This window comes from Heteronotia binoei, chromosome 2, assembly GCF_032191835.1.
Source record: "Heteronotia binoei isolate CCM8104 ecotype False Entrance Well chromosome 2, APGP_CSIRO_Hbin_v1, whole genome shotgun sequence".
In the NCBI taxonomy this organism is placed as follows: domain Eukaryota; kingdom Metazoa; phylum Chordata; class Lepidosauria; order Squamata; family Gekkonidae; genus Heteronotia; species Heteronotia binoei.
The window spans coordinates 23539755-23566771 of NC_083224.1; the positions used below are offsets into that span (position 1 = coordinate 23539755).

Here is a 27017-nt window from a genome sequence, read left to right on the forward strand (position 1 = left end):
TGGTTTTTTTAGGCAACTATGACCCAACGAAAAGCAAACCAAGTGACTGAAAGTGCAGAAGAAAGCTACCGACAGGGAGAGAACCTTCTACTGGATATCCAAAACATTCAGAACAAAATTGATGGTGAGGAAACAGTGAGGTTTATATCTCCCTTCTCATAAAAAGATTCAATTTGAGAATCTGATCAGGGCAAAACTGAGTCTTGGCATCACCTGTAGCATATGGAAGCAATTAAACTATCTCATTTATTTTCAGTGGTGCTAAAAGTTTAAATAGATGTTCAGGATAAAAATTAAAAAGTTGCACTCTGCCTTTCTGCTCTATTGGGGCCTCCAAGGCAGCTAATAGTTAAAACAAGCATTGCTGAGCCATGACATTTCTCCAGGTCACTCTTGGCAGTCTACCTCTCAGGGTCGTAGTGAAGATAAGTTTACCCAGATCGTCACCCACTGCAACTTAAAGCAAGGAGGGGAAAGAAATGGAATGGAAATATGAACCAGGTTTTTTTTCCCCCCTGGACTCAAAGGATATCAGCAGCCCCTTAATGGAATGGTGTGGTGTGGCTTTTTGTCTAGATCTTACATATCAGATGGAGACTGTTGCTGCTGCAAATGCCAGCGCTGCCTCCAAAGAGGAGTTTCGGCAGAAGCTGGCTGAGGTGGACGCAATGCTGAGACACATGAAGGGCAGGGATTTTAGCATCCCAAGAGCAGTGGCCGCTGAAGAGCACGAAGAAGCTCAAAAATGTGAGTATTATGGCAAGCGGCAGAGGCACGAAGCGAGTAGAGAATCACTCTGGGTTAACTCACAGCTCTCTTTGAGAGCCAGTTTGGTGTAGTGGTTAAGTGCGCGGACTCTAATCTGGGAGAACTGGGTTTGATTCCCCACTCCTCCATTTGCAGCTGCTGCAATGGCCTTGGGTTAGCCATAGCTCTTGTAGGAGTTGTCCTTGAAAGGGCAGCTGCTGTAAGAGCCCTCTCAGCCCCATCCACCTCACAGGGTGTCTGTTGTGGGGGGAGAAGATATAGGAGATTGTAAGCTGCTCTGGGTCTCTGATTCAGAGAGAAGGGCAGGGTATAAATCTGCAGACGTCGTCGTCGTCTTCTTCTTCTAGTCCACTCCCAGAACTGTTAATTCTAATTATATCATTGAACTTTCATCCCAAAATTTGGAACAATACACCACTGTTATTTTAACCTCTGTTCGGAACCAGTTCCACTAACATTGAAAGAAAATTTGACAGACTGAAGTCCTGGGAGGGATGAGTTTCAGTCTACCTTTAAGCTCCTCCAAATCCCTAAATTTATGGTCAGATTGAGAAAATGGCAATCAAGATCTTGAAAACAGATGACACTAAAGCTACCTCCTGGTCACTTCCACGCGTGCTCTGAAGTGCCCAGTCTTGTGTTGCATGGAGAATATGTACGTTTTCAAAACTGGCCGGACGTAGCACCCCAGTCGTTGACCTCAGGTTGGTCAGTTTGGAGATCAAAGGAAGGAGGGGAAAGAGAAGGAGGATCTTAAGGCTGAAATCATCACTGTATCTTTATCATTTTGTCTTTGCGGAAACGGCAAATGCGTTTAATGAAACAGTTTGTTCAAATGCACAGTCCTTAGGCTCCCCTCCTCGTCTGTCAGACATGTTACCTTGTGCCTGTTGGTCATCATTCTGGTCTCTTGTCCCATCAGTGCTGCACCGTGTGAAATCTGAACTATTCAGCAAGTTGGAGTCCAACCAGGAACTGGTGAACAACATCAGCAATAGGTTGGATCAATACAGCTCGGAGCTCATGGACCTGCGAGACGCCCTGAATGAAGCTGTCAACAAGACCAGTCAGACAGAGGACCTCAACAGCCAAAATCGGAATCACCTGGAGGAATACCAGGTACAGGGAGGAGGCTTGCCGGTCAGAATGCACTACTGCGCCTCAGGGGATCGAATGAATTAAAAAGTCACCTTGCTGTTTCAATGCGTGTGCAAAGTATGTCAGATATGGAGATGGACACCATGACATAGCCTCATACCTCCTTAAACTTTATTTAGCTTGTCTTTCTGTCAGCCTTGGAGGCTACTTAGAGGGTCATCTAGAGTTGTTGCACTTTCTGAGCCAGTTGGGCTAAAGACTGCAGCTTTGTAGGAAGTGGGTCTAAAGCAATGTTCCCTCTAAGCTGCAGAGTATTGTGAGCAAAAATTCTACTTTGTGAGCTACTGGCATTAAAGTTGGGAGCTAACTGCATAAATTAGTGTGCTCTGGGGTCATCCTTCCTGAGCTAAGACAAAAATGTGTGAGCTGGAAGCTAAAAATCTGTGAGCTAGCTCATGCTAATTCAGCTTAGAGGGAACACTGGTCTAAAAACACGGGGACAGTTTGAGGCCTGTTTGGGACAAAGTGGTAGAGGGGCGAGGCAGAAAGGGAGTGTGTGGCTGCTAGGCAACTGCCATTTTGTTTTGTTTCTAGATTTCCTATTGTTTCTGGTTTCCTGTTTCCTCCCCACTCCTGACCAGAACATGCCTTTTATGCTCTATAGCAGAGGTGGCCAATGCTAGCTCTCCAGATGTTTTTTTGCCTACAACTCCCATCAGCCCCAGCCATTGGCCATGCTGGCTGGGGCTGATGGGAGTTGTAGGCAAAAAACATCTGGAGAGCTACCGTTGGCCACCCCTGCTCTGTAGCGCATAAACTAGGTGTTATGGACAGCAGTGTCTTCAAGGCCAACAGGTTCACTCCATATATGGAGCTGCCTTGTATTGACCCATCAGATAAGAGAATGGGTTCTCTTATGGGATAAAATCTGGTTAGATGACAGGAAGCAAAGAGGAGGAATCAAAGGACAGTTCTAACAATGAAGGGGTCCCACAAAGATTGGTATCGTGGTCATGACACTTTAATTTATTCATAAATGACCTGGAACTAGGGGTGAGTAGTGCAGTGGACAAGTTTGCAGATAAGACCAAATGTTTTCAGGATGGTGAAAGCCAAGGCTGACTGTAAAGAGCTCCAAAAAGAACTTCCATAAACTGGGTGAGTGGGTGACGGTGTGACAAATGAAGCTCAACGTTAGTAAGTACAACAGATTTTGAGCCCAGTGGCACCATTAAGATTAACAAAAGTTTATTCAAGGTATGAGCTTTCGTGTGCATGCACACTGAACAAGTGTGCATGCACACAAAAGCTTATGCCTTAAATAAACTTTTGCTGGGCTTAAAGGTGCCACTGGACTCGAACTTTGTTCTGCCATTTCAGACCAACACGACTGCCCATCTTGGATCCCTCTTAATGTTGGTACATGTAAGGTGATGCACACTGGGACAAAAAATCCCAACTCCATGTATAGAAGAAGAAGAATTGCAGATTTATACCCCACCATTCTCTCTGAGCAGGTTACTCAGAGCAGCTTACTCTGAGTATATCCAATATCTCCTCCCCCCACAACAGACACCCTGTGAGGTGGGTGGGGCTGAGAGGACTTTCACAGTAGCTGCCCTTTCAAGGACAACCTCTGCCAGAGCTATGGCTGACCCAAAGCCATTCCAGCAGCTGCAAGTGGAGGAGTGGGGAATCAAACCCAGTTCTCCCAGATAAGAGTCCGCACACTTAACCACTACACCAAACTGGCTAATGGGGTCTGAACTTACTGGGGTAGAGAGGGAAGAACAATGATCTGCATTAGCTGGTGATTATCTCTTGGGGCTGCCCCTTCCAGGAAATGCATCTGGCATTTGAGAAGAAGTGAAGCTTATTATGGGGTGTGCCATCATGTCTGTGAAGACCTTCTGTTAATAAAATGCATGGGGGAAGACCTGCAGATAGGAACATCATGGAGCTGGGAATCTGCAGAGAGAGAGCCTGCATTGCAGAAGCACCCTTCGTACACACTGCCTTTTTGAGGGGGGTGGGGAGAGATTTTGAGATGTTGGCATTCTATAGCAGGCCACTGTCATTAATCGACCCGCGTTTTGCAGCAAAAGAGCCGGGAGCTGCAGGAACAGCACGGCACGATTCAGGACATCTTACACGTGGCGGAGGACTTCCTGGCCCAGGTCTCCGACCTTCTGCAAATAATCGACAGCATCACAGAGGTGAGTGGCACAGATGGTCCAGTTCCACATCAAGACTGTCTATTCAGTTAATCCATTTGGCCCGCCTCAAACATCATTTTGTGACTGGGGATCTTTTTCTTATAGGACATCTAATAGAAATACTTGAATAATAAAATCTTAACATTGATGGAGTTGGTAGTATCTGCCATCATTAATACATCAATATATTTGATCAAATAGCACCTACCATTGTTTAATCGCTTTATATGTTTTATTTATGATATACTTGTATTTTTGTCCTTTGTCTATTAATATTGGTCTTATGACGTCTTAATGTGAGCCACCCTGAGCCTGCTTTGGTGGGGAGGGCGGGATACAAATCGAATGAATGAATGAATGAATGAATGAATGGAGAGGAGGAATGAGGCACATGACTGCAGGGCTCTGGTCCTTGTCAAGCAGGGAACGGGAGGCAAGCAAAAAGAGGCAGCCTTTCAGCTGTGCATATCTTGTGAAGACTAGGTAGAGGTGATAGAAACGCATACCGTACTGAGGGGCTTGATTTGAGACGCTGCTGCAGGAAGTGATGGCGGCTACAAGCATAGAGAGCTTCAAGGGGAGTTTGGATAGACATATGGAGCAGAGGTATAGATGTCTGGGGCAGTGATGCTCTGCCTTCTTGGTGATTGGGGGGAAACGTTGGGAGGGCTTCCAGAGTTCTGCCCCGCTGGTAGACCTCCTGATGGCCCCAGGGTTTTGGTCACTCAGCCTTCAGACTGAGGCTTCTCCGGCTCACACGCAACAGGAGGTCTTGCACCTGCGTTGCTAATCATCCGTCACTTGGGAAGGTGGCTTAGAGAGCCAGTTTGGTGTAGTGGTTAAGTGCGTGGACTTTTATCTGGAGAACCGGGTTTGATTCCCCACTCCTCCACTTGCACCTGCTGGAATGGCCTTGGGTTAGCCATAGCTATTGCAGACTTGTCCTTGAAAGGGCAGCTGCTGTGAGAGCCTTCTCAACCCCACCCACCTCACAGGGTGTCTGTTGTGGGGGGAGAAGATAAAGGAGATTGTAAGCTTCTCTGAGTCTCTGATTCAGGGAGAAGGGCGGGGTATAAATCTGCAATTCTTCTTCTTGGGCACAGAGGAGAATTGTGGCACACTGCTGATCTCCTCAAACCAATCTTCTGCATTTCCACTGCAGAACGACATTATTTTTGCAAACAGTAGAAATTGACAGCCATGTACTTAATACCAGGGAAAGGCTCATGTACTTCCTGGCTTTGCAGTAGGCCTCAGATGCTTGGATGGTGGGGGGTTTTTTAGTGCTAACTGACCTGTCTGAGAAGGAAAGCAATGAGCTAGCAGCAGTTCCAAAGTGGACAGACACCCACAAGTGATCCATGATGTCTTGCAGGAGTCTGAGAAGGCAGCAGCCCAGCTTGACGGGGCCAAATACCCTCTGTCACAAAAGGCCAAGGAGTACTCTCTCACGAGCAATAAGATCCCCATTGTCGAGGATGCTGAGGAACATGCCAAACTCCTGGATGAACTAGCACGAAACCTGTCCAGGTAACTCTTCCTTTGGTTTCTTTTCCCCCAAGCTCTCATTGGCTAACAAGCCCAGCTAGGTCTCTGTCCTGGGTGTTTTCTTGGTAACATACAGTTGGAGAACCAGTTTGGAGTCCAGTGGCACCTTTAAGACCAACAGAGTTTAATTCTGGATACAAGCTTTCGTGCACATGTGCACTTCTTCAGATACAGTAAAACGGGACTTCCTCAGACATTACATATAGGTATAGAGAGGGTGGGGTGGGTTAGCTGCCAGGAAGGGCAAGTTAGAGTAGAAATGCAGAAGCAACTGGGCAATTATAGCTGAGATTGGATTAAGACGGAGCTCTGTAAAACGGAGCTGTTCCGCCAGGCTTTTGGATGAGGCGGCAGGCATCTACTTGTTAGATCAGTTGGCCTCCCCTGCGGAACCACACTACAGTACCATCCTGCTATATCATCCTGCTGGACCATCCTGCTATACTTATTAACTAGTTATTGTAATTGAATTTATTGTGGTTTTATTGTCATTTATTGTGATTTTATTATTATCTATATTGATGTACTCCGCCCTGAGCCCCCATGGGGGAATGGGCAGAATAATAATAATAATAATGGCGGCGGTGGTTGGTAAGATCTGTAAATAGCAGTGAATTAGAATACAGATACAAAGGTTAACAAACAGATGTGAGAACAAATTTGTTTTACACTTGAAAGGAAAATTAAGCAAATCTAGTGAATTTGTTTAGAGAGTTACTTCATTTATACCCCTCCTTTCCCCTCAATGGGAACCTAGTGACTTATACCATTCTCCCTTCCATTTTCCCTCACAACAGCCCTGTGAGGTAGGTTACACTGAGGGTGTTTGACTGGCCCAAGGTCACCTATCCAATTTCAGTGGTAAAGCTGGGATTTGAACCTGAGTCAATTGTTCGTTCAATTGTTCTCCCTCTGCCCCCTCCCTTCCCCCTCCCCCCCTCCATTTGTCTGTCTAGTACTGCTATCGCCTTAAGCAGAAATCAGAACCAAAAATTGTTTTAAAAGACTTCACTCAATATTATTATTTCTTTTATGTTTGATTATTGTGCCTATGAATTTTGCCAAAGAGAGGGTGACCCGGTCATTTGTATCCGATAGAAGTGATGACACCTGGGCTCACACATTTAGCAATTCTGGTTGTTGGGTTTTTTTTTTAATAAAGGGGTACTCTAACTACTACACAAGACTGTCTCACAATTTGCACGTTTTGTCTCCTTTGCAGAATTTGTTTAGAGCTTTGCCTTTGTTTTGTTGCTTTAGAAAGCTTTGTTGCTGGTTTATGGGAGCAAAGGACCAGGGGAAGGGACTCTTGATTCGAACGAGGTGCAGGGATTTGGCAATATGTAAAGGGAATTTTTCTTTTTGAATGTTCAGAAGAATCCATTCCAGCTCTTCAATGTCCGCCCTCCCCCCACTCTGCATAGATGAGGGTTTTGAAAAGAATGTGTATTTTTATGCTTGTATTTTTGTGCTGATGCCACCAGGTCTGCCTTTTGAGGATATACTTTTGTGAGCTACAGTTAAAAATCACATCCATGCAGATGTTAAGAGCCCCTGGATTCCTGTTCTTTCTGTAAACCAAACTTTCACTGTAGCAAATAGATAAGAAATCTGTGCATGCAGCAGGAAGTGACTGCGGAGATAAGACAGCCCTTTTGGAACAAGAGTTGGCTTTTCTCAACCGAATGTCCAAACCTTCCTAACCCAACCCAAATCTAGAAAGACTGTTGATAGTCTCTTGCTCAGTCTCATAGCGCAAGAATAGATCCAAGTTGGTTGACAGATCGTAACCAAAGAGTGCTTGTGAATGGTTCCTCATCCTCTTGGAGAGGAGTGACAAGTGGAGTGCCTCAAGGATCTGTCCTGGGGCCTGTTTTGTTCAACATCTCTTTAAATGATTTGGATGAAGGAATTGAGGGAATGCTTATTAAATTTGCCGATGATACTAAATTGGGCGGGGTTGCAAATACAGTAGAAGACAGAGTCAGGATACAGGATGATCTTGACAGGCTGGAAAACCGGGCTAAAGCAAATAAAATGAATTTTAACAGGGATAAATGTAAAGTTCTGCATTTAGGTAGGAAAAACCCAATGCATCATTATAGGATGGGGGAGTAGTATGTGCAAAAAGGATCTAGGGGTCTTAGTGGACCATACACTGAACATGAGTCAACAGTGTGATGTGGTTGCTAAAAAGGCCAAATGAAATTTTGGACTGTATCAACAGAAGCAATGTGTGCAGATCACACAAAATGATGGTATGGCTTTGCTCTGCTCTGGTTAGACCTCACCTGGAGCATTGTGTTCAGTTTTGGGCACCACATTTTAAGAAGGATATAGACAAGTTGGAATGTATCCAGAGGAGGGCAACAAAGGTGGTGAGGGGTCTGGAGACCAAGTCCTATGAGGAAAGGCTGAAGGAGCTGGGTGCATTTAGCCTGGAGAGGAGACAACTGAGAGGTGATATGATCACTACCTTCAAGTACTTGAAGGGATGTCATAGAGGATGGTACATAAAGTTGGACCAGAACCAATGGATTGAAATTAAATCAAAAGAGCTTCTGGCTCAACATTAGGAAGAACTTCCTGGCAGAGCAGTTCCTCAGTGGAATAGGCTTCCTCAGGAGGTGGTGGGCTCTCCTTCCTCGGAGGTTTTTAAACAGAGACTGGATGGCCATCTAACAACAATGCTGATTCTGTGAACTTAGGGGGAGGTATTTGTGAATTTCCTGCATTGTGCAGGGGTGGATGATCCTGGAGGTCCCTTTCAATTCTATGATTCTATAAGAGGGAATGCTAGATCTCAGAGACTCTCTTAGTACTCATTTCCTCACCATATACTTATTTTATTTACTTCATTTACACACTGCCTTTCTCCCCAGTGGGGACCCAGAGTGGCTTGCATTATTCTCCTCTCCTTCGTTTTATTCTTCAACAATCCTGTGAGGTGGGTTAGACTGGGATGTGTGTGTGTGTGACTGACCCAAGGCCATCCAGCAAGCTTCCCTGGCTGTGAGAATTCCCACCTGGGTCTGTCGCAGCCTAGTCCAGCACTCGAGCTACTGCCCTACACTTTCTCCAAAGACACAGTATCTAGCCATCAGCGCTAAAGGAAGTTCTAATCCAGGGATCCCCCACCTTTTTGAGCCTGCAGGCACCTGAGAAAACGTGCATGGGAGTCAGCAAGCAGGTCTGTGGTTAAAGCTGCTGAAAGGGACCTGTAACTTTGGCTTGGTGGCGTGGGCCTGCCGAGACTCTTGACAGTTTGGTGTAGTGGTTAAGTGCGTGGACTCTTATCTGGGAGAACTGGGTTTGATTCCCCACTCCTCCACTTGCACCTGATGGAATGGCCTTGGGTTAGTCATAGCTCTCATGGAGCTTGTCCTTGAAAGGGCATCTTCTGGGAGAGCTCTCTCAGCCCCACCCACCTCGCAGGGTGTCTGTTGTGGGGGAAGAAGATAAAGGCGATTGTAAGCCATTCTGAGACTCTTGATTCAGAGAGAAGGGCGGGGTATAAATCTACAGTCTTCTTCTTCTATACCGCCCTTCCATTTGTCTTGCAAAAACAGCATCATCCACGGCACAAACCAGAATGGGTTTATCCAGCGAGCGATCAATGCCTCCAACGCCTACGCCAGCATCATCGAAGCGGTCAAGGATGCCGAGAACGCGGCCAATAAAGCCAACCGTGCTGCCGGCGATGCTTTGACGGTGAGAGGAGCCTTCAGAGTCCTGGCTACAGTTAACGCAGCTGGCAGTGTGAGACCAGTGATCTGGGAAATTCAGGGCGACCGCAGAGATCTCTCCTGTGCCTCTGTTTGGCCATTTTCACCTAGCCCAGCGGCAATGGCTGTTGGGAAGAGCTGGCTCTCTTCTCATGCGATGCCCCCTTTCCCTGAGAAGGTGTCTCAAGAACAAGGGTTTGCAGAGTGAGAGCCAGCCTGGCAGACGGAAGCGCAAAAGGAAGCTGGCAGCTGTCAGGTCTCTTGCCAGGGAAGTGTTGGCAGTCAGGTTGCTCCCATCTTCCAGCTGCCAGCTCCCTTTTCAAAGCAATAAGCATAGCTCTTTAAATTGTATCTGTCCAGCAAATTGGATTGCAAATGGTCGATCAGACTCTAATTCAGTTCAGAATGGGTAAGATTCTAATTGAAAGAGTACCAGCCCTCTTCAAGGATGGGAATTCATCTCACTGCAGAAAAGATATATGGTATTTTGAGCATCAAACTTACAGTATAATGCGGGACAGTGTGTTGGATCTCGCAGGCTGGATGGGATCCTGTGGATCCATTCCTCCCCGGTGCAAGCAGTCTTCCCTTGACATGAGAGGATCAAAGAGGATTAGGGAAGCCTCCTTGCACTGGGGAGGAATGGATCCAACCCAGTCTTTGAGAAGCATTGACTGGGATCACCAAGGAAGGATCAAGGTAGGGTTGCCAACCTCCAGGTGGGGTCTGGAGATCTCCTGGAATTGCAACTGATCTTCAGATGACATAAATAGCTCCTTCCTTCCTTCCTTCCTTCCTTCCTTCCTTCCTTCCTTCCTTCCTTCCTTCCTTCCTTCCTTCCTTCCTTCCTTCCTTCCTTCCTTCCTTCCTTCCTTCCTTCCTTCCTTCCTTCCTTCCTTCCTTCCTTCCTTCCTCCCTCCCTCCCTCCCTCCCTCCCTCCCTCCTTTTACTTCTCCTGGAGAAAATGACTGCCTTGGGGTGTATGGTGTTGTACCCTACTGAGGTTCCTCCCCTCCCTAAACCCTGCGCTCCCAGGTTCAACCCTTAAATATCCAGGCATGGGGTTTGGCAACTCTACCCCAAGGGCAGTTAAAGTTTGCGGGAGGCACTCTGTGGGTCACCTGGCAGGCAGAATTTGAATACGTAGCTTCTGTGCTCACAGAACGTCATCCTGGATGATCTCGGAGCCAAGTCAAAAGAGACGAAGAAAAACAGCCATGCCTTGGAAGAAGCCGCGAAGAGAGAGCAGAAGAAACTCAGCGAAGGTGAGAGAGAAAGAGGGAGGGTCTGATAGCAGGCTCTGTTGAGGGCTGGTGCCATCAGGCGGCAGCTGGCTTACGACAGCCCAGTAGGGTTTTCAAAGCAATAGACATTCAGAGGCAGATTGCCGTTGCCTACCTCTGTGTAGCAACCCTGCGCTTCCTCAGTAGTCTCCCCTCCAAATACTAGCCAGGGCCAACCCTGCTTAGCTTCCAAAATCTGTCACAATTGGCTTGCCTGGGCCACTCAGGTCTACCACAGCACTGTGTCCTGAATAGTAGAAGCCTTTCCTGGGGCCAGGGGTGGAATTCTAGCAGGAGCTCCTTTGCATATTAGGTCACACTCCCCACAATGTAGCCAATCCTCCAAGAGCTTTCAAGGCTCTTCTTTGTAAGGTCTTACAGGATTAGCTACATCAGGAGTGTGTAGCCTAATAAGCAAAGTAGCTCCTGCTAGAATTCTACCCCTGCCTGGGGGCCTTTCCTGGCCCTGAACCCCAGCCTCCTCCTCCCACCGGCAGTCTCTTGAGCTATGCTGCCTTCCAGAAACTCACTCCTAGCAGCCGCTGATTCAGGGCTTATACTAGTCTGGTGTTCATAGCTGTCAATATTGGAATATATTTGTTTGCTTTTTCAATTACGGAATGGATAGAGCCTCACCAACCTGTTCCGAGTCTGGGACGAGAGTAGGAAACGGTGGTGGAAGGAGGTGTACGTGGGCTTACAAGATCCTCCTTGCTCTATAGGGATGTTATTTCTTGAGCTGATGCCCATTATTAGAGGACAAGTTGTCATTAGTCAAAGTCCATCTCAAGCTTTGGCCAGTCCATTGCATGTGTGCTTAAGAAGGGCCAATATCTGAGGGGGTTACCAGAGGCTCTAGCCACTCAGCTGCCCCACCCTTCATAGGGCAGTGATGGGCAGGTGTATTTTTTGTAACCACCCCAGCCCATCTCCCTCTCCTTGTTCCATGATACTGCATAGAACAAATGGTGTAGTTCCACAACAGGACTGCAGGTGGCACAAGGGTGATCTGTCCAGGGGCGTACATAACCACATGAGGCCCCTGTCGGAACTCACGCTTTCCATATTCCAGTATCTGTATATGAACAACCAGCATGAATTTTGGTTCAGGAGAGTATGGGGTGTATTCTCTTCAAGACATCTAAAATGAACAGGAAGCCACAACACGTTTTTACCAGCTAGCTATATTGTTAGAAAACTGTGGCTGGAAGGGATTTGGGAGACATGGGAAGGGTTGAGAATGGGCACATTGTGTAGCTGGGGAACAAGGTGCTGCTTTGTTTGTGTTTGTTTCTTTGTCCATGATTGCAGAAGAACCTTCTCTTCCCATATTATCCAGCCCACTAGTTAAGATCTGCCTCTCACATTCTGCTGTCTTTGGCCCTTCAGAGATGAGAAGGGTAGGAGCTAGAGACAGTGCATTTTCAGTGGTGGCAGCTCACCTATGAAATGTCTTCCCACCTGAGGCTCACCTGGTACACACTTTCTTTATGCTACCATGCCAAAACACAACTTTTAACCCAGACTTTTAATTGGGGGGGGGGAAGGGTTATCTGATCTTCCTTTTAATGGTCTCGCTCTGTTTTATGGACAGTTTTATGCTGCTTACGTGAGTCATATTTTATGCTGTAATTTTTAATTGTAAGCCTATTCAAGGCAGCACAGAAATATTCTAAATAAATTCATGGAGACAAGGCTCTTCCTCTGTGTTGGCAATTAGATATTTCATTCCACCAATCCAAATTTGCACGTATGCAACCTTGTACTTATGAAAGTATATTTATTTCCATCCAAGAGATCAAGGTGGCACTGCAGGCAGCCAAAAACAGACTGGCTGATGCCCGAACAAAGAAGGAGCAACTTCTGACCCAGCTGCAGTCCGAGAGGAGCAAGTTGGATGCGGTCCAAGGTCAGTCCATGTTGCAGTTCCTTTTCAAAAAAGAAAAGCATGTTGAGATCTCCTTTAACTTCAAGGCACCCCAGTCCACTGTAACGTTTTCAGAAAAAAAATGTTATTTTTGCAAATCAAGAGTAATTTTAAGCAATGATGCACCTTTCTAAGTCCATTGAAGACAGTGGGTTTAGAAAGGTGTAACTCTCTTTATAATTGCACTGTGTGTTACTTTAGGATGGTAAGATGTACATCAATATCTAGATTTCCCACCAAAAGCCAAATAATGATTGGTTCAAGACAGACCCTTTACCTACGTCTGAATTGCACAGCTGTAATGCATGAAATTCACTGGATTTGACTTTTGTGAGATTATTCCTCTCATCCCCCATACACACAAGACTGAACATTATCACGCTTCCTTGTGGAGCAGAAATGGTCTCTCAGAAGGCAATCAGTGTTGGAGATCAGTCTCCGACTGACTCAGGTTGACCTCATAAAGGTCCACTTTAGGTTTTCAAGGCGAGAGATGGGCAGAGGTGGTTTGCCATTGGGTTCCTTTGTGTAGCAACCCCTGTTCTCCTTGTTGGTTACCCATCCACCAACTAGCCATGGCCAACCCTGCTTAGCTTCCAAGCTCTGCCGATATCAGGCTCATCTGAGCTATTCAGGCTGCTATGAATTACTATATATAGTATTTAAAAAAAAACACTACTTACAAAAATGATTTTCATTATCTTGCACAGTTGCATCCTGAGTTTTTGGCCCTTGACCTCTACCAGCTGTCCTTCAGGGAGAGGCTGTGGCTCAGTGGTAGAACAACTGCTTGGTATACAGAAGGTCCCAGGTTTAATCCTCAGCATCTCCTGCTAAAAAGAATTCGGCAGTAGGTGATGTGAAAGACCTCTGCCTGAGACCCAGAAGAGTCACTGCCAGTCTGAGTAGACAGTACTAAATAGACAGTTTGGTGTACTGGTTAAGTGTGCAGGCTCTTATCTGGAAGAACAGGGTTTGATTCCCCACTCCTCCACTTGCAGCTGCTGGAATGGCCTTGGGTCACCATAGCTCTGGCAGAGGTTGTCCTTGAAAGGGCAGCTGCTGTGAGAGGCCTCTCAGCCCCACCCACCCCACAGGGTGTCTGTTGTGGGGGAGAAAGTTAAGGGAGATTGTGAGCCACTCTGAGACTGAAATTCGGAGTGGAGGGCGGGATATAAATTCAATATCATCATCATCTTCTCCTACTGACTTCAACAGACCAGTGGTCTGATTCAGTATAAGGCAGCTTCATGCGATTATGTAATTTATTCACTCTTCTTGACTTGGAATGACCCTGGATCAGTTAGATCTAGGTGGGCAGCTGTGCTGGTCTGAAGCAATAGAACAAAGTCAGAGTCCAGTAACACCTTTAAGAAAGACAACAAAGTTTTGTTGAGAATGTAAGCTTTCGTGTTCTAGAAGCACACTTCATCAGACAATGAGATGGGGTGCGGTTAGCAGTGTGCATAGGGCTAAGCATGCAGAATGGTACAAAGTTAGAATCCAGTGGCAAAATAGTGAAATTAACAAATTGAAAGAATAACAGCTTGGTCTGAATAGTATTAAGTTGCATGGGAAAACGGCAAAAGGCAACAAACATGTCGGAATTGAGGAATGATGGCGAGAATGGCTATAAATGTAGAGTCTGTTAATTGCTCTGTTTCTCCTCAAGCGTAGGTTAAACTGAGAACATCTTTTCTCAGAGGCGGACAGAAACTTAAACTCTCAATAGAACTTCGTTGGTCTTAAAGGTGCTACTGGACTCCAACTTTGTCCTGGAGCAGCTACTTCTTTGAGAGCTTTTCTTCTTTTATCCCGCAGTCAGTGGCTTGCCGTGCATTTTGCTTCTCTGCCTGTTTGCATGCTTGCTTACAAGTTGTCTTCTTCCCTTTCCAAGACGGCACCAAGGAGATCCAGAATGCTAAGGACGTTGCTGCCAAGGCCAATGAGACAACTGCCAAGATGGAAGGGAGACTGAGCAGCATGAAAAAGGATCTGGACAGGTGGAAAGAGCAATATGGAGACCTGAAGAATGAAGACTTAGAGCAGGCAGTTGAAGATGCTAAGAACACTGGTATGTGATGTCCATGTTGGGGCCTGACCATTCTTCCATGGGATAAGAACATAAGATGAAGAAGAAGATATTGGATTTATATCCAATTTATATTTATATCCCACCCTCCGCTCCGAATCTCAGAGTCTCACAATCTCCTTTATCTTCCCTCCCCCCACAACAGACACCCTGTGAGATGGGTGGGGCTGAGAGGGCTCTCACAGCAGCTGCCCTTTCAAGGACAACTCCTACGATAGCTATGGCTGACCCAAGAGAAGCCACGTTGGATTAGGCCAATGGTCCATCTAGTCCGTCACATAGTGGCCAAAAAAACCAGGTGCCATCAGGTCTACTAGTGAGGACACTAGAAGCCCTCCCATTGTTGCCTCCCCAAGCACCAAGAATACAGAGCATCACTGCTCCAGACAGAGAGTTCCAGCAGTACGTTGTGGCTAATAGCCATGGATGGACCTCTGCTCCGGATGTTTATCCAATCCCCTCTTGAAGCCGTTGAGCTTCAAGATGAGCAGTTGTGGTCTGAAAATGACCCTCACTTGATAGAAGGACCCGCAGTACCACTTCTTTCTCAAATATAGAGCTCCCAGAGTCTAGAAAAGGAAGCTTGCATACTTTTTTTTTAGTTGTGTTACTATTTTTATATGAATGGACTGTTGGTGGTGGAAAGTGCTGTCAAGTCATGTTGGACTTAAGACCACCTCTCAGGGCTTCCAAGGCAAGAAATTAACAGGTGGTTTGCCATTGGTGCTTTTGGGGGGGGGAGCGCAGTGGGAGGGCTTCTAGTGTCTTGGCCCTACTGGTGGACCTCCTGATGGTACCTGGTTTTTCTGGCCTCTGTGTGACACAGAGTGTTGGACTGGATGGGTCATTGGCCTGATCCAACATGGCTTCTCTTATGTTGATTGCCATTGCCTGGCTTTACAGAGTGACCCTGGATTTCATTGTTGGTCTCCCATCCAAGTACTAACCAGGGCTGACCCTGCTTAGCTTCCGAGATTTGATGAGATCAGGCTCTCCTGGGCTCTCCAGGTCAGGGCAAACAGCCTATTAGATTCCGTTAAATTCCTACCTACTGTACATTCTTGCCCCCCCCCCCCAACAAATACACCAGCAATGTTTTTATTCTGTCTGCATTCGATTATTGTTTGTGACAGGGCATTAAACTGAAAAGGAGATTAACTGCTCTCTTCTTTGCCTTCTAGACTTTCTGAATAGGTTTATTAGGGAATTAATCAGCTTCTGTGTACCTTTCCCAGTCTGTAAACAGCTTGAGTCTCTTTTTACACCCTGTTGATTTTATTATATGTCAATTTGCCACCGGGACACTCTAACCAATTGTCAGAGCGGATATTAATTTGAGTTTGACTTTGCGGTGGAGAGTGAAACCAGCAATTTCACTGCCGTTGCCTCTTGCCAGCGACCGGCTCATCCAGCAGGGATTCTGCTTGACAGAGGCACCAGATGGAAATGGTGCAGTTGTGACAGTAACCAGGCTTGCAACAAATTGCAGTGTTGTGCATGGTTGAATCTGCCCCTTCTGGACAAAACCACCAGTAAGTGGCCACAGCCGAGTTTGTGTCCATGGCAGAGTGGGGATCCGAGTTCAGCACTCTAATCACCATGCCACACTAGGAATATAAGAGAAGCCATGTGGGATCAAGCCAGTGGCCCATCCAGTCCAACACTCTGTGTCACACAGTGGCCAAAACGCAGGTGCCGTCAGTGGAGCCAGGACACTAGAAGCTCTCCTACTGTTGTCCCCCCCAGGCACCAAAAATACAGAGCATCGCTGCCCCAGACAGTAATAGCCACTAATAGCCACTGATGGACCTCTGCTCCATATGTTTATCCAATCCCCTCTTGAAGCTGTCTATGCTTGTAGCTGCCACCACCTCCTGTGGCAGTGAATTCCATGTGTTAATCACCCTTTGGGTGAAGAAGGACTTTCTTTTATCCATTCTAACCTGACTGCTCAGCCGTTTCATGGAGTGTCCACAAGTTATTGTAAGAACATAAGAGAAGCCATGTTGGATCAGGCCAGTGGCCCATCCAGTGTAACACTCTGTCACACAGTGGCCAAAAAAACCCCAAGTGCCATCAGGAGGTCATCAGTAGGGCCAGGACACTAGAAGCCCTCCGACTGTCGCTCCCCCCCCCCAGCACCAAGAATACAGGCCTATTAACACAACCTGTTGCCTGTTTTGTTGCATTTACCTGTTCCCATTTCTCGGGCTTATTTTTCTCTCCCATGATGCATTTCTGCCTGCCAGTGTCAAGCCTGGAAAGCACCATCCCCCTGCTCCTGGGCAAACTGAGCAGTCTGGAGAACAGGAAGAGCCACAACGCCACCGTTTCAGACAATATCCTGCGGGTGCGCAAGCTGATCTCCTTGGCCCGGAACGCTGTCAGTAAGGTATGGCACGGACAGGAGAGAGTTAAATGCCCCAGCGGTTACAGGGGAGGAGTCACAGGGGTCAATGGTAGAGCATCTGTTTTGTACGCAGAAGGACCCAGGTTCCAAATCCCCAGCATCTCCAGTTAAAGGATCAAGCAGGAGGTGATGGGAAGAAGAAGAAAACCATGGATTTATACCCCGCCCTTCTCTCTGAATCACAGAGCAGCTTACAGTCTCCTTTTTATCTTCTCCCTCCACAACAGGCACCCTGCGAGGTGGGTGGGGCTGAGAGGGCTCTCACAGCAGCTGCCCTTTCAAGGACAACTCCTGCGAGAGCTATGGCTGACCCAAGGTCATTCCAGCAGGTGCAAGTGGAGAAATGGGGAATCAAACCCGGTTCTCCCAGATAAGAGTCTGTGCTCTTAACCACCACACTAAACTGGCTCTCAGTGATGCAACCCTTCCCGCCCTCCTCCTCATGATCTGCCTAATTCACAGAATCAACATTGCTGTCAGATGACCTTGATGGAGCAGTGGGACTGATTGCACATAAGGCAGCTTCATATGTTCCTTTTGCACAGTTTTCTACAACTGCAAGAAGAGCCTCTGTCATGTTCTTCATCCCAAAAATGAATTCTTAGGAGAAGTTCAAGAAGGATGACCCCAGAGCACACTAATTTATGCAGTAGCTCAGAACTTTAATGCCAGTAGCTCACAAAGTATAAATTTTGCTCACAAGGCTTTGCAGCTTAGAGAAAACATTGAAGAAGAAGAAGATATTGGATTTATATCCCGCCCTCCACTCCGAAGAGTCTCAGAGCAGCTCACAATCTCCTTTACCTTCCTCCCCCACAACAGACACCCTATGAGGTGGGTGGGGCTGGAGAGGGCTCTCACAGCAGCTGCCCTTTCAAGGACAACCTTTGCCAGAGCTATGGCTGACCCAAGGCCATGCTTGCAGGTGCAAGTGGAGGAGTGGGGAATCAAACCCGGTTCTCCCAGATAAGAGTCTGCACACTTAACCACCACACCAAATCTGCCCCAGATGCTGTTTATCAGCTCATCACATTTTTTAATCCTGTCCTTTCTCCACGGAGCTTGGGACAGTATACAAAGTTTGCCTTGTCTTCCCTTTTATATGCATGACAACCTTTTAAGATAGGTTAGGCTGAGACAGACAGACAGATAGACAGACAGAGAGAGAGAGAGAGAAGCCCAAGGTCATTGCTGACTGGTGATTTGAACCTGGGTCTCGCCAGTCCTAATCCGACCCTGTAACCACCCATCGCTGAAACATGAGTAGAGAAGAGCCCATGATGACGATGTTGATGCATCTGCCTCTGTTGGTTTGGTCTCTCGGCTTCTAGATCAAAGTCCCGGTGAAGTTCAATGGCACTTCAGGCGTGCAGGTCCGTACTCCCAGCAACCTCCAGGATTTGTCTGCCTACACGTCCCTCAAATTCTACATCCAGAATCCAGAGGCCAGGTCGAGACAGAGACGTCAAAATGGAGATGGCCAAGGGCGCTTTGTGTTTTACCTAGGACACAGGGATGTAAGTTTATCTTTTCTCTCTCCTGCCCCCCCCCCCAAAAAAAAAAAAAAGGTTTATGGAGAAGTCTAATCTCAATTCTCTGGTCCTCTTGGCAAATTGAAGGGTGGGGGTGTTAATCCTGCAGAGTCTTCCACCGGTGCCAACCTGCAGATGGGCAAAATAAATAGCAAACTGTACCTGTGCCTTTTCCGTTGTGGCCCCATCCTTGTGGAAGACCTCCCGAAGGAGGTCAGGAAAGGTCCAGCTCTCCCCACTTTCTGAAAACTGTGCAGAGCTGAATTATTCAAGAGGTCGTTTCTACACAGGCAGGGACAGTGGCTCAGTGGTAGAGCATCTGCTTGGTAAGCAGAAGGTCCCAGGTTCAATCCCCGGCATCTCCAACTAAAAGGGTCCAGACAAATAGGTGTGAAAAACCTTTGCTTGAGACCCTGGAGAGCTGTTGCCAGTCTGAGTAGACAATACTGACTTTGATGGATCGAGGGTCTGATTCAGTATAAGGCAGCTTCATATGTTCATATGTTCAAATAGAGTTGCACTGTGCTAAATGCTTCCCAGAGTTCCTTAGATAAATTATTGGGAACTGTGGTCTTTACTACTGTGATTAGTTAATGTGGGTTTGATTTGTGTATTATTTAATGTGTCCTCTTACTACTTTTGCTTTACTTCAGTTCTGTTTTTTAGACTTCTGGTTAGTTTAACAACCCAAATCCTATCACAATCTCTCATCTTGTTGTTTGTATTGACTCACTCTGTGTAATCTGCATTGAGTCCCAATGAGAAAGGCAGGCTATACATAATGCAAGTAAACAGGCCTTTTTTTGTAGCCGGAACTCCTTTGCATATTAGGCCACACACCCCTGATGTAGCCAATCCCCCAAGACCTTATAGGGCTCTTAGTACAGGGCCTACTGTAAGCTCCAGGAGGACTGGCTGCATTTATTTTTTTTTATTGTATTTATATCCTGTCCTCCCCTGATGGACTCAGGGTGGCTAACAACAGTTAAAACAACACGGGATTAAAAATAGAATTGCAATAAAACCATTAAAATAATTTCATAGTTACAGTTTCAGTTAAAATCCCTAGGATCCAAGATGGCGTAATTTCTTAGTTCTTATTTAGCGCTACATGTAATGATGTTGTTTGGCGTGTGTGGCCTAATGCGCAAAGGAGTTCCTGCTCCAAAAAAGCCGCGCAAGTAAGTAAAAATAAATTTTAGCATCCCAACACTTCACATTAGAAAGGCATCGCAACAGAAACGAGTACTGCATTTTTTGACATCTCCAGTGGAAACAGGAGACTGGGGGACATGCCAGGCTGCAAGAAGGAGGACCCAGTTAAGGTGGAAACCAGACTTGGCAGCTCCGAACTCTTATTGGGCTTTGTAAGCTCCCGTCAGTTTAAAGCGGCCACAGTCCTGAAAGCAGGTGTGGTGACTGGCACTTGCTCTCTGTCTGTCCAGGCTACTGGTGACTACATGGGTGTCATCCTGAAAGACCACAAGGTGCAGTGCATCTATAAGTTGGGGGATGAGGAACCAACACATCTAACCGTCGACGAAGAAATCGGGGAGCAGTTTGCGGCTATCAGCATCAACAGGTACAGAAGGGCAAGGGGGAGCGGGGAAAGATGGAAGACTTTGAATGTGGGGTGAATCAGCCTGACCCCTCGTCAGGGCAAGGTCGCCAACTGGACAGGGAAAAAGAAAGCAGTGTCCCTTTAATAAAGGCTTAATGAGTGAAAAGGGGCAGCTGGAAGCTTCTCGGGCATGGAGCTAAACGACAGCACCCGGTAGTTGCTTGTAGATCAAACTGATGTCCAAGGGAGACCTAGAGAGACCAGTTTAAAAGTTGGCCTGGCGCTGAGAGCCATTTCTCCAATCCCAGCTGGCATGCACCTTTATGATATGTTGCAGGAGCTCACAGGTCAGTTCGTGTCCTCTCCCTTCTCAGCTCTGAACGTGGGTGACATAAAAGCATGAGAAGGGCACTGCTGAATCAGACCAGCGGTCCATCTAGCCTAGCATCTTGTCTCACACGGTGGCCCACCAGTTCCTCTGGACAGCCAACAACAGGGCAGAGAGGCCAAGGTCCTCATAAGAACATCAGAAGAGCCCAGCTGGCTCAGACCAGTGGTCCATCTAGTCTAGCGTCCTGTCTCACACGGTGGCCCACCAGTTCCTCTCAAAGGCCAACAATAGGCCATAGAGACTGAGACTTTCCCCTGATGTTGCTGCCTGGCTCTGGGATTCAGAGGCATGCTGAAGAAGTAAGCAGTGACTCAAGATAGCTCATCCTCTGCCACAAATTTGTCTGATGCTGAGGGATTTGCCTAAGACCAACTCTGTTGTTCGTCTGTGTGGATAAACGCCATTTTAGGCCTGTATTTAACTGGAGGCAGGCTTTGGGGCCCAGTTTCTTCCTCCTCCCCCCTCCCCTCCCGTCTGGAAGCAGCAATTCTGAGGAGGCCTCCTAGAGAGATAGGAAGTCTTTCAGGCTGGTCTCCCAGAAGGCTGCAGGGGGGAAAACCAGTTCCTGGGCAGGAACTGGGTTTTATATTAGTGATTTTTGGCGGGAAACCTTCAGTTTGAGTTGGGTTTTGAGTTGAGTCAGTTCAATTGGGTTGATGAGTCTGTCTGTTCTGAATGGTATGGTCAGGGCAGGTATTATAATAGGGAAAGAAGGAGCGTTTTCCCCTACTTTCATTTATTTCTTCTGTTCATCTTTTTTTTTAAAAAAAATGCCTGTATATACCGTAGTTGTAAATTTTAAATGCTTTGTTTGTTTAAAAGGTAGTACCTCTGTACCACATAGTTCCCCCAACTGCTTGGAACGCTAGGAGTGGGTGGGGGAGTCCCTAGGGTGGAGAGAGGTGGCATAGTGACTGGTTGCCAACTCTCCAGGGAAGCCCCAAAGTTCCATGTGAAGCCCTGAGCAGGGTGCCTAGGGTGTCCAGAGGGAGGTTAGGAGGCTGTCCCGCCTAACCAGAGCCCAGAGAGAAGCAGTGGTGGCAGCAAATACCCTGAGGTAGCAAAGTGAAACAGCCCTTTCAGGTCGGCATACTGGGAAGGGCTGGGTGAGGCTGGGTCCAGCTAGCAGATGCAGGACTGGACCGCCACAATCCGTTTGATATTTTTTGTATTTTTATGTCTGTATGTGCACGTGTGAGTGGGCGTGCACACCTGGAAGTCATGGTGACTTCAGGTGACTCACCCTTACTTGGGGGCCTGGAGGATATTGAGGGAAGTGGCTGAATAAAGCTTGCCCCTGCCTCCCAGCTCTGGTATTCCAAGGAGGCCTCCCATCTTGCCAGAGCTGACCCTGCTTAGCTTCCGAGATCTGATGAGATCAGGCTTGCCAGGCCTATCCAAGTCAGGGCACCACCCCAGTCATTTTGTGGCACAGGAGACGATTGCTGCCAGCACTTCCTGGTTTACAGCTGGGCCTCCGGGCCATCATAAGGAAGAATAATGAAAGTCAGAGCCGATTCCAGGTTTCATTGGGCCCTGGACAGAGACTTCTTAGGAGCCTTTTCCCCTCCTCTGCTTGCGCCCCTCCCTCTCCACTGCCTGCATTCTACAATTTGGCATAGTGATTAAGTGTGTGGACTCTTACCTGGGAGAACCAGGTTTGATTCCCCACTCCTCTACTTGCAGCTGCTGGAATGGCCTTGGGTCAGCCATAGCTCTGGCAGATGTTGTCCTTGAAAGGGCAGCTCCTGGGAGAGCTCTCTCAGCCCCACCTACCTCACAAGGTGTCTGTTATGGGTGGAGAAGATATAGGAGATTGTAAGCCGCTCTGAGCCTCTGATTCAGAGAAAAGGGCGGGGTATAAATCTGCAGTCTTCTTCTTCCTCCTTGACTACCTAACCAACCACCCTTCCCTCACCCCCACTTGCTCATTTCCCAGTCCTCCCAGAGCTCGCACACCCTTCCCTGGCCTTGTTGGGCAGTGCATGCAGATAGGAGAGTGGGGGGCGGGAGTGCTCCCAACAAGTAGAAGGGCAGCAGGGGAATTGAATGGGCGGGCAGGGGCCGGCAGCAGCGGGCCCCACCTGAAGACAGCTGACCCATCTCACGGTATGCTGACACTGGCCCAGATGGAAGTCTTGCTGTTGCATCGTTTGACTCTAGACTTCCTCTGAGTTTGGGATAGCTACCCAAAACTATCTTGCCATTAGCAAGAGAGAACTAGCATCCCCAGGATGGCATTAACTTTGATATCGAGAGACTGATCAAAGCCCTTTCAGGGTCTTGTTTTGTTTTTCTTGATTCTGGGGAAGGTGGGTCAATTTCTGTCATATACCATAGATAAAATTGTCTTCTTAAGCTCACGCCATTAAGCGTTGCCTGGTAGCAACAAGGACTTCTGAATTACGGAAGGAATAGCAGTTTTTTGCCCCTTCAGCCATGTCTGCAGCAGAAATTGCCAAATGCAGTGGGTTTATATAACTATTTGCGTACTGTTGTTTTTTTGTATGATGGTTCTGTTTTTTGTTCTGCCTGGTTTTGGGTTCTGTCATCCTTTTTTCTCTGCTCTTTTGGGAATTTTTAGAGTGCCTCTCATGTACTCTGTTGCATTTCCAAGGCTAGTGTAATTGGCAATAAACACACATCGCATCCTTTTTGAAAGAATGTGGAAGAACAGAGGCTATTTGCTGGAAGAGAACACTCAGGCTAATTATTTCTATATGGCAGAACAGCAGCAGTCGCTCTGAATTTGGGGACTTTCCGCTGGCTCCTTTTAACCTTGATTCCCCTGTCATGCCCCCTGAAAAAGTTCTCTTTGGAGGTGTCTTTCTCTCTCTCATACCGTGCAGCCCATCCTTGCTCTTCTGTGCTTGCAGGATTTTGCAGTACGGACACATGTCAGTGACCATTGAGAAGCAAACCTTGCATGAAACCAAAGGGGACAGCGTGGCCAAAGGAGAGCACGGGCTGTTCAACTTCAGGCCCCACAATGTGGTCTTGTACGTGGGTGGCTACCCCTCAAGCTTCACGGTGAGACGAGAACAGATGGGCTGGGCATGGCACAGGGCTAGTCCAGTTTCCCACCTATTCATTTTCTGCAGTGTAAATGAGGGAAACTTCACATGTAACGTTTGTGGCAGGCACCTGCAATGGGCTTAATAAAAAATGTAATCTTGTTTGTTTACAAATGGCACATTTTGAAATGTGTGCAGTGCAGTGACCTCCACTGAGAGTCTGCAGTTGGCTGTGTCTTTGTACAGTGCTTACCTGCAGGGGAAGATTCCTGTATTCCCAATCTGACGTATGATGTGGCTCAAACTCGTAGCACAGAATGAATGGGTGGTGGCCAGTTTGGGGCCAAGAACAAATTTTCCTCCAGGCCAGATTGGCCCAGTGATCCTGGAGGATTTTTGTCTTCCTCTAAGCATAGAGGAGAGGACATGGGGGGGGGGGGGGGTAGGGTGTAGCTGTGAATTTCCTGCATTGTGCATTGAGTTGGATTAGATGGCCCTTTTCTTTGTAAAGGCTCCCCTTTCATTATGTAGATGTCTTCCAGGGGAGCTTTGTTGTGAAGCTAATAATGCAGCGCATGTGGCATGCATTCTACAAAACCCCAAGATTTCCTGTCCCCTAAGCCAGGAGTGGCCAAACTTGCTTAATGTAAAGAGCCATATAAAATAAATGTCAGATTTTTGAGACCCACAAGGATGGAAGGAAGGCAAATAGATGGGGGAGGGAGAGGTGGAAAGAAAGCAACTTTAACTTTACATGCATCCTCCATACTGCCAGCTGGAGAGAGATGCCTTCTCCAAGCCAGCTGATGGGGTGGTAGGGGGGCTTCAGAAGTCACACAATATGTGTAAAAGATTCACACGTAGCTCCCATGCTGCAATTTGGCCTAAGTCATCTTTTCTATCGGTGCCGTTGACTGTATGTGGTACCAGGGTCTTAGTCAGCTTGCACATTGATGTCAGCCCAAGACTCAGATTGGATGTGGAAGATTCGCTGGGGAGCAGGGCGGAGTACATATAGGCAGTCATGCCAGCAGGGAACATGCACGGTCAAGGTTGGATTGGAAGGAGCCGACTAAAACAGCAGAGTTGGCCTGTAGGCTGACCCTAGAATGACAAAAGCCTTGCCTTAGAACCCTGTTGAAACCCCAGATCTGGGCACTTCTTTTCTCTGCCGGCAGCCTCCTCCACCCCTGCGCTATCCTAACTACTGGGGCTGCATAGAGATGGATTCCCTCAACGAAGAAGTCATGAGTCTGTACAACTTCCAGCGCACCTTCCACCTGGACACCACAGCTGAGAGGCCCTGCACAAGGTGAGTTAAAAGATCAGGTGCGCGTCAGGCAAGCTGTTCCTTTTCCAGTTTGCCCATGGGTGGCTTAGGCCCCAGAGAAGAGTGGGTTGGCACTTACAGAACACTTGGTGGAGGTCGTAGGCTTGGAAGGGTCAGGAATCCTGCTTTGGTAGGCCTCATTCAGAGCCATGATCATAAGGACATGTGACTTCATTTGCTTATCTTCGTCTTTCCGTTATCTTTTGCTGTCGCCCTTTTTCTCTCTGCCTCTGGCCTTCAGTGCTAGGCTCCTTGGGGCAAAAAGGCCTCTCTCTGTTGCTTGTTTTAGCCCTCTGCACGTGACCCCTCTTGTATTCTGACTTTAATGCACAGAGGAAGAGAATAGACACAGAGGCAGCATTCACACAGACACAACCTTTATTGGCATAGCAGGGAAGAATACAAAACCCGAGGGAAGCTAGAGGACAAATAAAAACAGACGGTTCGGACAGGAGTTCTCCGATACAAGCAGCAGAGCAAGAAGAAGAAGACTGCAGATTTATACCCCGCTCTTCTCTCTGAATCCGTCTCAGAGTGGCTTACAATCTTCTTTATCTTCTTCCCCCACAACAGACACCCTGTGAGGTGGGTGGGGCTGAGAGAGCTCTTATAGTAGCTGCCCTTGCAAGGGCAACTCCTGCGAGAGCTGTGGCTGATCCAAGGCCATTCTAGCAGGTGTAAGCGGAGGAATGGGAAATCAAACCCAGTTCTCCCACATAAGAGTCCGCACACTTAATCACTACACCAAACTGGCTCCCAAAACATAAGTATGATCAGAATTTAACCAAGAAGAGTAGAAAACAGGCAGCATTCATGCACACAGACACACACACACACACGACGTGATTGGCTGCACTCATAGGCAATGCACCTGTCTCCTTCCTCCACACATTCATTCCATGCATGGAGAGGACATGTCCAGAGTGATTATGTAAAGCATCATGTACCCTGAGGGTGCTGCATATAAATAATAACCAACCTGTAGCAAAATCTGCCCGCATTTTCCATTTTCTCTGCAAAACTGAGGGTTAGAACCTGGCTTTTACAGGAGGTTATAACAAAGGCTGATATTCTCCCATGACTGTGGGCATGAAGTTTTATTTATGGATGGATTGCATGTATATCCTTTGTGCTGTTTCAAGTTGTGTGCCGGGGGGGGGGGGTTCCCTCAATTTACTGTATTCTTGGTAGGGATTTTATTCAACTTAGTCATAGCCTGCTTGGGTTTTGCTAGCTGTTGCCAGAAGCAACTATTCTCAAACAACATCTGCCATTTCAAGGTCAGTCTCCTAATTTTTAAGGCTTGGGGGGTCTGTGGATGATATAGGCTGCCATCCTAAGAACACTTCCTTGGTAGTAAGTGCTACTGAATAAAATAGGACTTGCTTCAGAGTAGATGTGTTTAGGCTTATTCTCATACTGTCCTTTCCCAACAGAAAGGCCAAGATTTTTTTTTAAAGAAATATTTTTATCATTGTGAAGACCAAAAGAGAGCATTTGGGCAGACCTCCTACCATCTTCTATTTTTCCTTTCTTCTAGGTCAAAATCAGCAGGTGATCCCTGGCTAACAGACGGTTCCTATTTTGATGGCACGGGCTATGCAGAAATTGTGTTTGAAAGCCAGATTAGTTCTGTCAAGCGCTTTGAGCAAGAGATCCGTCTGGTGTCCCACAACGGGATCCTTTTCTACCTGAAATATGAGGCAAGGCTTGTGCTGACTTATCACTTCCTGCTGTCTTTGGGTTGCAGTTGGGGGGGAAAGAAGATTCCATGGATAAGTCCCTTTCTTTGTCATGGCAGGAGTCCCTAACCCCCGAACCGTGGACCAGTACCAGTCCACAGTCTGTTAGCAACCAGGCTGCACAGCCCCATTGCCCCCCCCCCCCGCTCCGTGGTGCCGCACAGCCTCACCCCACCCCCCACAGCGCCGCCTCCTCCCTCTGTTTTCACAAGTTTAAGGCTGGGGAAGGGGTGGTGAAGCGCCTCCCCAGCTCTTTAAAGGCTGACCCCCCCCCCGTGATCAGCTGATCAACGGGGGGGGGGGGTTTGGTCTTTAAAGAGCTGGGGAGGCGCATCACCACCCCTTCCCCGGCCTTAAACGTATGAAGACAAAGGGAAGAG

General features: G+C 47.4%; 1 protein-coding gene across 1 annotated transcript in view; it reads left to right on the forward strand.

Annotated features, from left to right (window-relative positions):
- The window catches only part of LAMA5 (laminin subunit alpha 5), a 314720-nt gene that overhangs the window by 267012 nt on the left and 20691 nt on the right, over positions 1-27017 (forward strand). Inside the window, exons 51-65 of the mRNA XM_060230703.1 lie at positions 13-124; positions 577-747; positions 1691-1887; positions 3966-4082; positions 5458-5612; positions 9200-9341; positions 10518-10620; positions 12434-12547; positions 14463-14639; positions 16907-17049; positions 18399-18584; positions 20045-20181; positions 23428-23581; positions 24744-24877; positions 26436-26598. Coding sequence (XP_060086686.1) covers positions 13-124; positions 577-747; positions 1691-1887; positions 3966-4082; positions 5458-5612; positions 9200-9341; positions 10518-10620; positions 12434-12547; positions 14463-14639; positions 16907-17049; positions 18399-18584; positions 20045-20181; positions 23428-23581; positions 24744-24877; positions 26436-26598 — 2205 coding nt within the window. The remainder of the gene's footprint in view (positions 1-12; positions 125-576; positions 748-1690; positions 1888-3965; positions 4083-5457; positions 5613-9199; positions 9342-10517; positions 10621-12433; positions 12548-14462; positions 14640-16906; positions 17050-18398; positions 18585-20044; positions 20182-23427; positions 23582-24743; positions 24878-26435; positions 26599-27017) is intronic.